At 39.8% G+C, this 12,985-nt stretch overlaps 1 protein-coding gene across 1 annotated transcript; it reads right to left on the reverse strand.

The window, feature by feature from the left end:
* Window positions 1-11,427: 11,427 nt before the first annotated feature.
* Window positions 11,428-12,820, reverse strand: LOC137955027 (26S proteasome regulatory subunit 4 homolog). The gene is made up of 3 exons (XM_068801905.1): window positions 12,232-12,820; window positions 11,663-11,789; window positions 11,428-11,575 (listed from the first exon to the last, which is right to left on the reverse strand). Exons 1-3 carry the CDS (start codon window positions 12,818-12,820, stop codon window positions 11,428-11,430), a joined length of 864 nt encoding a protein of 287 aa, XP_068658006.1.
* Between the last annotated feature and the right edge of the window lie 165 nt (window positions 12,821-12,985).

Here is a 12,985-nt window from a genome sequence, read left to right on the forward strand (position 1 = left end):
TACCTAAAGCGGTAGTGGCAGCAATAGTTGCAGAGGAACTAGGAGAAGAACCTAGCATTGTCTTCATTTTATGAAATCTATCATAGTCTTCATCAGTCATATTTTTTTGTGTTGCTTATTTTATGGGATGTTCTTCTTTCGTATCACTTATAAAGGCTTGATTAGCCCTTGTCAATTCTGACTTTGTAGGGATCTTCCTGGACCATGGATCTCGTCACCCTTCTTCCCTCTCTTCCCTCTAGATTTACTGTTGACATTGGAAGAGAACCCCTGTTCTTTGAACATGTAATGGTGGAATCGGAATGGAATGGATTGAGCTTTGAAGGAAGCTCTACCTAGACCTCTGAGGGAGAATCCAACCTAGACCTCTGAGGGAGAATCCGACCTGGCTAAAATTAATTTACTCAATGCTTACCTTCCTTCCTTCATCTCACGTCCCTTATCGGGAATTAGGGAAAACACACCAAAGGTTATAAGTACAACAAATTACAAATAAAGCCCTAATGAATTGAATTACAAATAATTTAATTCCTACGCCTGTTGGACTTATTTAAAACCAAATGATGGGAGCGAAAAAAATAAATACAAGTTGAAGGTGTTGAAGGCGCTCGTCCCAGTGTTTGCTATACACCAATATATCATAAAAAAAACAAGAAAATATTTCTGCAAGAGAGAGCTAAATACCTCATTCATGAGGACCTGGAATGTGGATGGTGCATTGGAGAGACCGAAGGGCATGATGAGGAACTCGAAAAGACCATGGTGCGTGCGGAATGCGGTCTTCTCCACATCTGAAGGAAGATCTCGGATCTTATGATAACCTGACTTCAAGTCTAGCTTGGTAAATATAGTGGCGCCATGATCTCTCAACATTCTTGTCCCTCGACACCGCAACAAAATGGGATTACTGAGCACAAAAATCATCACCTTCTTGATATGGTCTGCGCCCTTCTCCTTGAGTCATCCGTTCCTCCCCGGTTTTGGTGTGAAACACTCTCTACCTCCATTCATTTAATCAACCTCCTGACCTCACCTACCTTGCATTGTGTCTCTCCATTTGTTAAGTTATTTGGTTATTCTCCGTCATACACTGATCTTCGAACGCTCGGTTGTGTTTGGTTTGTGAATCTACCTGATCATGAACAACATAAACTTACAACCCAATTAGTTATGTGTGCATTGCTTGGGTATACCATTTCTCAAAAAGGCTATGTTTGCTATGATCCCCAGGCGTGTTGAGTCCCTGTTTCTCGAAATGTGGTCTTCTTTGAGAATCAATATTTCTTTCCATCTCAAGTTACACTACCATCTGCATCTCTGCCTAGTCTGTCGAGCTTTGATGAGCCTCAACCCACTTCATCACTGCCCCCTCCCAATCCCAACCTGGCGCTTGCTCCTAATCATCCATATGCTCCTGCTCCCTTCACTCTTTTTAGATCTACTCGTTGGTTTCCCCTCCCATGTATCACTTTTGGCTACTTTATCTTCTATTTCCATTCCCTCTTGCTACAAACAGGCTTTGGCACCTGAGTGTGGGCAAAAGGCAATGAAAACAAAACTACAAGCGCTAGAGGAGAATCACACTTGGGACATTGTGACTTGCCCCCCAGCTATTCGATCTCTAGGGAGTAAGTAGGTATTCTCTATCAAGCTGCGTTCATATGGATCATTGGATTCGATACAAAACCCGCCTTGTAGCCCTAGGGAACAGGCAGGAATATGGGATTGATTATGAGGAAACATTTGCGCCAGTTGCCAATGTTGAATTTATGGAGAAGTGAAATACTTCATTGACATCAGTAACTTGTTGTAATCAGAGTACATGAACCTCTATTTATAATAGAGGAAGGTAGTAGAGTCCAATTACAATAAAACTACCCTTGTCCCAATTACACCCAAACTCTAGCTCTTAAAGATAAGTCCAAACATACTTAAATAACTCAATATTGATAAAAGACAATCAAACTAAAACTCTTATTGGTCGTGACCCTAAGATAAAAATACTTTTGTGAGTCCTTCTTGATCTTCCAATTGATGTGATAAGGATGCCAACTCATGGTAATCATTGTGGGTCCTACTTTTGATGGGCTTGGGCCCATCTTGTGGGCCTTCCTTGGTCTTGTGGCCCATATTATAATATGCTTAGATATGTGGGCCTTCCTTGGTCGTGTGGGCTTGATCTTAACTTCCAACACTCCCCTTCAAACTGGGGGTGAGATAACAACATCAACTCCCAGCTTGCTGCAAATGATGTCTAGAATATTTTTGTATAAAATGACACATCTTCCAATATGGCCTCATGTCATCATTTACTTCATCCCCGTCAAAAAGATGAAAATTATTTGTGGTTGGGAGTCCACGATGGAAGAACTTCATCCCCTTAAAAAAGATGAAAATTATTTGTTGTTGGAAGTCCATGACGGAGGAACTTCATCCTCGTCAAAAAGATGAAAATTATTTGTGGTTGGGAGTCCACGACGGAGGAACTTCATCCCCATAAAAAAGATGGAAATTATTTGTGGTTGGAAGTCCATGACGGAGAAACTTATGATTACATATACATTATCCCCCCCTGTAATGGCTTTTATGTCTCCTACCACATGAGAGTGTTGTCCTATGGTGGACACTTTAGAGCTTTGGGTCAAAGGCCTATCCCAAAATGACTAGTCACTTAGGAAAACTTTTCTCCCAAATAATAAATACATGATCTTTATACTCACCAATGTATGTGGGACTATCCTTTGAACACTCCCCCTCACATGTATGCACGTGGATAATTTGGGTAGAGGCCCCTCACATGGTGGCACATGGATAATTTTGGGTGGATGCCCACATATGAGAACCTTGCTCTGATACCATGTTAACTTTGGGCCAAAGGCCCTATCCTAAAATGACTAGCCTTCCTTGGTTGTGTGGCCCATCTTATTATAATCTTAGATATGTGGGCCTTCGTTGGTCGTGTGGGTTTGAGCTTATCTTCCAACAGATTTTTTGAAAACGAGTATGGACAAGATGTCTTTTTAAGTGATAAATATGACACTTATCATAAGCAAAATTTAAGCCAAGCTTGGGTGAAGAACCAGCCACGAGTTCTTCATTTTTTTAAGAAACAAAAAAGTATTTGAATTGATATTGAATGAGTAATCGATTTACTCCACTTAAGGCACAATTTTGTGTGTGTTTGGAGAATAGGAACTTATCTTTATTTGAAAGTGGATGGTATTTGAAGAAGATTGTTCAAATTTGATTAAGAGGATTATTTTCAAATTTGAACTACGGATTTTTTCAGCAAGCATGAGCTCCCAAGATTGAGGTCTCAGTTGGAATACAAGTTCGAAGTGTTTTGAACCCTTTAAAAAGTCCCTCTTGGGTTAAAATTCGGATTGGGAGGAAAATTCCCTTACTTGGGTTACCTAATTTTTTGGACAGCATTTGATTGCTTTAAATGGTTCTCAATCTTAACAAAGTAACCTTACTTCACTCCCAATCACCTCTTAAATAGTAGATTATAGCAATTGGCGCCACCTAAATTGGGATTTTAGTTTGATTGGATCTCAATCGAAATTATAGCTTTTCTTGTTTATGTTTTGCTGAGCATTTGTTAAATTAAGATGACTGCAAGAAATAAAAGTAGTAAGAGTGACATACTCAAAATTAATACCATTCCCTTAAGAGGATTATCCAATTATCTTAGTTGGTCTCAATCAGTTAGAAAGTTTCTTATTACTTGAGACTTTCTTTGTCACTTATCAAAGCCTTGACCACCGATTGATGAAGAAAGTCAATCCTATCTAAAGTGGGTTAAGGATAAAAATTTGGATATTAGTCAACTTATTAGTAGTATGGAAGAGTATGTAGCCAATAATAGTCCTCTTAGAGTTAGCCAAACAGATTTGGGACACTTGTACTAACTTATAATCTAGTATGACAATTTTACAAAAGTTATTTGAGACAATATTCATGAATAATTAGCTCGGTTTGGAGGTTTACTTCAAAAAGGGAAGTTTGAAAACCCTTGGTTAGTTTCTAAGATGTTGCGGTCCCGGATCTAACACAACGATTCATAGGGGAGAAGAAGATAGAAAGAAAATCAAGCTGAAGGAAAGCTTGAAAACCCTTGGTTAGTTAAGGAGAACACACACCTTCGAGCTTGTTTAGGAGAACTCAACCCTCTGTTTAACCTAAATTCAGACTTCCCTTCTCATTCCATTTCCTCTCTAAATAGGGTTCATATCCTTAAGGTTCAACAGAAAATTATAGATTTGACCCTCCGTGGCATTTAACTTGAAAAGCAAAATGTTCAAGGGAAAATTATAGATTTGCCCCTCCACGGTATTTTACTTGAAAATCAAACTTACTGACTCAGCCATGGCATCGGTACATGTTACTGTCCCGAATCTGACACAAGGAAGGAGAACTCAAACCTCTGTTTAACCTAAATTCAGACTTCCCTTCTCATTCCATTTCCTCTCTAAATAGAGTTCATATCCATAAGGTTCAACAGAAAATTATAGATTTGACCCTCTGTGGCATTTAACTTGAAAAGCAAAATGTTCAAGGGAAAATTATAGATTTGCCCCTCCACGGTATTTTACTTGAAAATTAAACTTATTGACTCAGCCACGGCATCGGTACATGTTATTGTCCCGGATCTAACACAAGGAAGGAGAACTCAAACCCTCTGTTTAACCTAAATTCAGACTTCCCTTATCATTCCATTTTCTCTCTAAATAGGGTTCATATCCATAAGGTTCAATAGAAAATTATAGATTTGACCCTCCATGGCATTTAACTTGAAAAGCAAAATGTTCAAGGGAAAATTATAGATTTGCCCCTCCATGGTATTTTACTTGAAAATCAAACTTACTGACTCAGCTATGGCGTTGGTATATGTTACTGTCCCGGATCTGACACAAGAATTCTTTGGGAGGATCCGAGATCTGCCACGGGTTACGGGTCTTCCAGGCACTATAGGGATAATAGGAAGACATGGGGAAGATGAAGATTAATGGAGGATGAAAGAATACGTGGGTTTTTGAGGACAACCCTAACCTCGGATCTCACCTCTTTACGCTAGATTTAACCTAATTCTTAATACTTCAATACTTTTATTTCTCATTACTCTTACCCCTTAAATAGGGTTCACCCTGTTAGGTTTATAATAAATATTCTGGCAATACCCCTATAAATAAAATATTCCAAATATACCCCTATGACCTAAAACTGAAATAAAATAAAGTAAATTAAAGAAAACAACAAAAATAATGATGTTATTGCGTGCATAACCTTACACCCCCAGGAAGACAAGCTTGTCCTCAAGCTTGGAAGTAGTGTCTGCGAGCCTGTGCCGATGGCGCCATCCCTGCACAAGTGTCAACTACGGTATCGGAGAGCCTCCAGCCAGAGAAAGATTTTTTTTTTCCGTGTTGAACTGGTCCGAGTTGGCCTGGGTTGACTCAGTTCGGTCCGCCCAGTCCGATGCGAGAGTCAGCGCAGTGCGCTGACTCTGATTAAATTTTCCTAACTTAAGAAAATTTAATCGGAACCCGTCTTCTTCCTTCGACAGCTCCCGAACAATGCGGTCGGTGGATCGTTTCCTCACGGCATCGACGAAGGCGGTCGATGGACGTCTCCTTCCTCTCTCACGGCACCGACGGAGTCGCCTGATTTTTCAGTGGCGAATCGCAGCCCGTTGGGGCTTTGCCGCCTGGATAATTTTCGAGATAGAGAACTCTCAGAAATGTGTGAATCATTGTTGCTCAGCTCCCGGAACCGAGATCCCTTGCGGAAAAGTAGCCTACGACGCTGACGAAATCTCCTGCTTCGCCGATGGTGAAGAGACGCTTGTTGGGGCTTCGCCGTTGGGAGCATTGTCGAGATAGAGAACCTCTGTTTCTCAGCCCCCCAGAACAGAGACCAACGGAAATTTCCCCTACAGCGCCGAAGAAATTTCCTATTCCCCTCTGATTTCGGATTTGAGGTCACCCCCAAATCGTCAAATGCCGATGATTTCAGAATTTCCTCTATTTGGAAATCACCTCCCCGCTGCAGCTTCGGTTCGGAGAGACACACGGGGTCCATTGGGAAAGGGTGAGTTGAATACCCTTCCATTTTTGAAAAATCAGTGTCCCTGTCGTTTGATTTTGGACGTTTGGGGAGCTTGTCTGAGATAGAGGACTCTCGGATTTCACACTTCTTCTGTTCATCCCAGAGAGCTTCTGTTGCGTCTTCTGTGCTGCTGTCGTGCTCCGAGAATTCAGGTCATGTGACCTATTTTGTGGCAGCGCATGGCTCCCTTGTCCAACATTCATGCAAATTTCATACAATGCTTGTGCTTCTCCAAATTCTTTGCATAGTTTGTCCGCGGAATTGTATACCTTCTCTATGCGAGCTTGTACCTCATGCAACTTTCTGTCGAATATCTCTTGACATGCGTCAATAAACTCCTGCAACTCCCGTTCACTTTTTCTGGTCTCCATCATGGATGAAGAATTCATCCTTGTGTTCCTGCTTTGATACCAGTTGTTACGGTCCCGGATCTGACACAAAGATTCTTTGGGAGGATCCGAGATCTGCCACAAGGATTCTTTGGGAGGATCCGAGATCTGCCACAAGTTACGGGTCCTCTAGGCATTACTATAGGGATAATAGGAAGACATGGAGAAGACGAAGATCAATGAAGGATGATAGAATACATGGGTTTTTGAGGACAACCCTAACCTCGGATCTCACCTTTACACTAGATTTAACCTAATTCTTAATACTTTAATGCTTCTGTTTCTCATTACTCTTACCCCCCTTAAATAGGGTTCACCCTATTAGGGTTTACAATAAATATTCTAAAAATACCCCTATAAATAAAATATTCCAAAAATACCCCTATGCCTAAAGCTGAAATAAAATAAATTAAATTAAAGAAAACAACTAAAATAATAATGTTATTGCGTACATAACAGTACATGACTTGGCCTGTTACTAGCTTCATAACATTACACCCCACCTGGAGAACGGGCTTGTCCTCAAACTTGAAGGTAGGGATGCATGCCAAAATGCCTCCACCTCTTCCCAAGTAGCAGGTGTGTCAATTCAACTGCTGAAGCTGTCTCATGTACTGCACCTGCAATGTCTTTGGACTTGTAAATGTTTTACCCTTTCCTGGTAAATTATCCATATTATGGATGGAGCAAGCAGGTGATTGTGGAGGATGCATGGTTGGCATCCCATTGCCAAACCCCATTGGATGCCTTGGAATCGAAACATTATTGGCAGTAAGAGCATATGTGGATCCCACAATTGAAAATGGCCCTGATTGAGGTGTGTATCATGTTTTCACATCACTCGAAGAACTCCCATGGGGAGTATTGTCATTATCAGATGGAGAGGATGATGCACCATTCTACTGTTTTGCTATAGGAGGTCATGGCTACTGTGGGCCTCCTATGTCATTTGGCTTCTGCATAGCAACAATCTTAGATCGCCAAAGTGGTAGGAGTTGGGCAATTGGATTGGCATTAGCGGGAGAATAGAGATCAATATTATTCTCTATTGGAAGATGGGCTCCAACCCACATGACCAAGGAATACCCACAAGATGGGCCCAAGCCAATAAGAAGTAGGATCCACCATGATTACCACGAGCTGGCATCCTTATCACATAAGTTGGAAGATCAAGACAGACTCACAAAGGCATCATTATCTTATGGTCACACCCTATAAGAGTTATAGTTTGAGTTATGTTTGATCTGATTTATCTACAAAGATAAATCGATATTTGAAGTAGCAAAGGTCAGATTGAAATAGAGGTTTGAGCAATAGTACAAAACCTCAACTTCTGAGGTATTTTATGCTATAAAGAAAGAGACTTTATATGGAGAACTATATATCAAAAGAAATATATGTAAGTTTATTTTCTTACCTATTCAACCAATTCTTGGTATGATTTTTTTATAAGGAGATACTATTCTTGGAAGAGTCAACGGTCATTCTAGAAAAAAGGAGAAATAGTACTTAGTTGGGCTAGAAGACAAAGACCAAAATTATCAGATTAATTATCTTTTGATAATTATATTTTATGAAGAGAAGTTATACTTGGATGAAAGGTATTTAAGTCTAGTTTTAGACGAAGAAATATTTATGTGAATCTAATCTATATTTAAAGATATATTCACATATGAAGAGTTAAAGGTCATGTTGGTATTCTATTGCATTAAAAAATCCGAATTTAAGCCCACTGTTTTGCGTCACTTTTTGAGTTGATATATCAGGAAAATAACTTCTCCCTGGTTTGAGGGCTTCTCTAGACATCTCTATTATTTTGGCTTATGACTATATCTATGATATTTGGTTCAAGTTGGGATCACAACCATTTCCTCCCAGCTTGAGGGGGAGAAGTAGAAGAAGTACAAGGAAGAAGTATTTAATTCCATATGTTGTGGATAAGTTTGAAGTGACCAAAATATTCAAGGAAGGGGGAGCACAAAAGATGAAGCATATGCATCTAAGAAAAAATATTTATATCGGATTATGATTATTTCATGGGTTCTTCTACAAGGTTTATTATTTTGGTTCTTTTTATATGTGTTGGAAGATGGTTGTGTTACATTACATCTACTACTATTATGTCTCTTTGGATGAGACACTATTATTGAAGAAGAGGTGGCCTTAGTACCTTTTCTCATACCATAATTTATTTGACTCTAAAAAGTATCACGGTTGGGACACCATGAGAGTCGGTGCCTAGATTGGGACACTGTGATAAATTTAACTATAAAAAATATCATGCTTGGGATACCATGAGAGTCAGTGTCTGAATTGGAAGAGTCAACGGTCATTCTGGAAAAAAGGAGAAATAGTACTTAGTTGGGCTAGAAGACAAAGACCAAAATTATCAGATTAATTATCTTTTGATAATTATATTTTATGAAGAGAAGTTATACTTGGATGAAAGATATTTAAGTCTAGTTTTAGACGAAGAAAAATTTATGTGAATCTGATCTATATTTAAAGATATATTCGTATATGAAGAGTTAAAGGTCATGTTGGTATTCTATTGCATTGAAAAATCCGAATTTAAGCCCACTGTTTTGCGTCACTTTTTGAGTTGATATATCAGGAAAATAACTTCTCCCTGGTTTGAGGGCTTCTCTAGACATCTCTGTTATTTTAGCTTATGGCTACATCTATGATATTTGGTTCAAGCTGGGATCACAACCATTTCCTCCCAGCTTGAGGGGGAGAAGTAGAAGAAGTACAAGGAAGAGGTATTTTATTCCATATGTTGTGGATAAGTTTGAAGTGACCAACATATGCATCTAATAAAAAATATTTATATCGGATTATGATTATTTCATGGGTTCTTCTACAAGGTTTATTATTTTGGTTCTTTTTATATGTGTTGGAAGATGGTTGTGTTACATTACATCTACTACTATTATGTCTCTTTGGATGAGACATTATTATTGAAGAAGAGGTGGCCTTATTACCTTTTCTCATACCATAATTTATTTGACTCTAAAAAGTATCACGGTTGGGACACTATGAGAGTCGGTGCCTAGATTGGGACACCGTGATAAATTTAACTATAAAAAATATCATGGTTGGGATACCATGAGAGTCGGTGTCTGGATTGGGAAACCATTATAAATAAACCCACTACGCCCCCCCACCCTCCCTTTAGCTTTTATTACTCCTACCACTTAAGAGTTGTTGTCCTATGGAGGGACATGGTGGTGGACATTTAAGAGCAATGCCGATAGACACTCTACCTACAGAAGATGGAGTTTTTCCTACATCTAGCATTAGGACTGGAGTATGAAGCAATGTCTTACTGGCTAGGAGTAATTTTTACTCTCTCTTATATTATGTCAGTTGGGCCTCATGGAAGGATGCAACAACGTGATGGGGAGTGTTGGAAGATGAAAGCATATTGGAAGATGTGCCATTTTATGAAAAAAATTATATACATCATTTGCAGTAAGCTAGGATTTCATGATGTTTTCTCACCCCCAGCTAGAGGGGGAGTGTTGGAAGATGGGCTCCAGCTCACACGACCAAGGAAGGCCCACATATCTAAGAGTACTTTGTAAGATGGGCCACATAAGCAAGGAATACCCACAAGATGGGCCCAAACCTATAAGAAGTAGGATCCACCATGATTACCACGAACTGACATCCTTATCACATAAGTTAGAAGATCAAGACGGACTCACAATGGCATCATTATCTTATGGTCACGTCCTAGAAGAGTTCTAGTTTGAGTTATGTTTGTCTGTTATCTATATTGAGTTATTTAATTATGCTCAAACTTATCTTTAAGTATTATAGTTTGGGTGTAATTGGGACAAAGGTAGTTAGTTTTATTGTAATTGGGACAAAGGTAGTTAGTTTTATTGTAATTGGACTATACTACCTTTCTCTATTATAAATAGAGGTTCATGTACTCTGATTATAATAAATTAATGAAGTCAATGAAATATTTGCTTGAGGAGGTATAAGTTCAATTGTCTGGCCTTGACCCATCTGCTTCTCACCATGACCAAAATGATCAGTAGGCTTCTTATAATTGGATAGTTGCCGTTGATTGGCGGCCCGGAGAGACATGAGCTCTTGCATCTTAAGATTGTGCATACGGATTTCCTAATCCTTCGTAGATGGGCCCAACATTATTCCTTGAGTCATTTATTGTAGTGGATTTCACTGAGCCTTTTGCTAAGCAGTCTAAAAAGCATATTGTAGGTAGGCCTGACAAACTGCATTCTAAGCATGTTGTTTTGGCCCTGAAACCTTATGCTGGTTCTCCTCACGAAATTGAGAAGATCCCTGTTGTTGAGACAAATCCATGAATTTCCTTGACTGTTGAGGAATACAGTAGCTTCGGATGATGAAGGAAGGCCACCAGTACTGCCGATAACTCCAAGAAGTTCAGTTTGTGACAAAAGAAAAGTGAGTTGCTGCTGCACCCGAAGATGCATTATCTTCAAAGAAACTTCCTGCTTCTCGCTACACTTCCAGACTGAGCTTTGTGAGCCCTGATAAATATCCGAGTCCACTAATGGCTCAGAGGCTCGTTCATCCATCCAGTTTAGATTCACATTGTCTTCCATCTTGTACTACTGCCCCTAAATTTCCTTCACATAGCAGATGTAGGGCCCATAAATTTCCATGTTGTTGAGCTTGACAGTTTTTCCCGACTGAAAGCGCTGTACAATAATTGGCAGAACACTAGGGGCCTCCTAGATGGTCAGCTGCTGCTCGGCCCTTTCATAGGATTTGCATCTACCACAGGGATGCTTGTTTTCTCCTTCCAAATTTTAAGTAGAGGTAAATTGCTGCAGTGCTACTTCAAGAGTTGCCCTACTTCCATCTATCTTCAAGGTAAGATCCATCATCCTTTCATAATGCTCCGACTTCCCTACGCACCTTATGCACTTTATCTTTGACTAAGATTATCACCCATAGTTAATTGGATCAGTGTAGTTTCTACTGCCTTTCGACTCCTGGCATTAGGCGTAGCCTCTTTGAGACAGGCAGATGGCACTGCATCCATTGCAGTCCTTTTATTGACCTCTTCTTCTTGTCTGTGCCCAAGATTAGTTATTTTGACAACAGATGGTACCGAATATACTTATAGTGGTATGTCCCATGAAGCAGAGAATTTTGCATGCCTTGCTTCAGCAAGTGGAAGTTTTCCCCTTGCTCTGGAGTTCAACATTTTAGTTGTACCTCCCATATCAGTTGGCACAATTTCCAACCAGCTGCCAACACTTAGCATTTCCACATCTATCTTGTAGGCTACATCAAATCCAACACTAAGTGGATCTCTGCATAACCCCTATGCTGCCAAATCAGCAGGTCCCTCTCTGGATCCACTCTTGTCCTTGTCAAAAATTTTCAAAGCCGTATATCAGAGATCTTCTTTTTCTACTCTATTCTGATGCGTCGTTCCTGTTATCAATTCAATATAATCAATTGTACCATTTCCCTCCACCTCAGCTGCTTCCATTAGTTGCCTAAGTTCAGATTCTGAATGGCATCATACCTCTTTGTGCCCATTACATTTATTTCATCAATAAATACAATAGAAGGAGAAAGATCATCAACCACCCTAAAAAGCTCCCTAACCCATTTTGGGCCATCACCTAGATATTTCTGAACCAACTCACTACCAACAACACACAAGAAGGTGGTAGTGTTGAATTGGCCACTATTTTCGCAAGTAAAATTTTGCCAGTACCAGGCTCTCCATAGAGCATAACGCCATACAGAGGCTTGATTCCATTGGCTTCATAGAGCTCCGGATGAGTTAGAAGAAACTCAATTGCTTCTTTGATTTCTTGTATTTGTGCATCTAATCCCCCAATGTCAGCATATGATTCCAATGTAGCCTTCTCAACCTTTATAACTGAAACCATAGGGTCCACTTCATCTTGCAGAAGCCCAACAACAGAAAGAACCTTATTGTGCATAAGAATAGCACAACCTGGCTCAACCTGATCCTTATCAACAAAAGAAATAATCCCCATGTAATAATCTGGACCGATGGAGGATGACACAATTGCGTGTTTCTCATCGATAAGCTCCTCATTATCATGAATTAGGAGATTGAACATACCTGTCTGCTCTGATAAATCCAAACTTTCCTCAGTACCTTCATTCGGATGGTTGTGAACACGTTTGGTCTTTCGGTGATCTTCTTTGTGGCCCTCAAGAACAAGATTGAAACCCTCAGACTCATCACACAATCTAGGGTTACCAGTGAACTCACCAGCGGAAGCACAAGATTCGTTCAAATCGGCATCAACGATTCCAACCCTGAACTTCATTTTTAGATTATTGTGGAAAATAGAGTCGACATTCCAGGAATTTTTGTTTTCCTCAATGGTATTGTGCTCCTCCGCTTCCGGCAATCCGTGGCCTTGTTTAATCTCCCGACACGGTATTCGATCGAAAAGTCAAATCTCATCAACTTACTGATCCAATGCTGTTGG

This window comes from Aristolochia californica, unplaced genomic scaffold, assembly GCF_029961685.1.
Source record: "Aristolochia californica isolate CCGP_79_NKW_82.1479 unplaced genomic scaffold, dmAriCali1.0.hap1 SCAF_2, whole genome shotgun sequence".
Lineage (NCBI taxonomy): Eukaryota > Viridiplantae > Streptophyta > Magnoliopsida > Piperales > Aristolochiaceae > Aristolochia > Aristolochia californica.

What these genes read in the sequence shown, in the direction of transcription:
- LOC137955027 (XM_068801905.1), bottom strand. Translation starts at nt 12,820, where the DNA reads ATGAAGTTCAGGGTTGGAATCGTTGATGCCGATTTGAACGAATCTTGT. An exon ending in TATGCTCTATGGAGAGCCTG is followed by an intron (nt 11,790 to 12,231) that starts GTACTGGCAAAA and finishes GATTTGATGTAG; the next exon opens with CCTACAAGATAGATGTGGAA. An exon ending in CTTCCACTTGCTGAAGCAAG is followed by an intron (nt 11,576 to 11,662) that starts GCATGCAAAATT and finishes TCTTGGGCACAG; the next exon opens with ACAAGAAGAAGAGGTCAATA.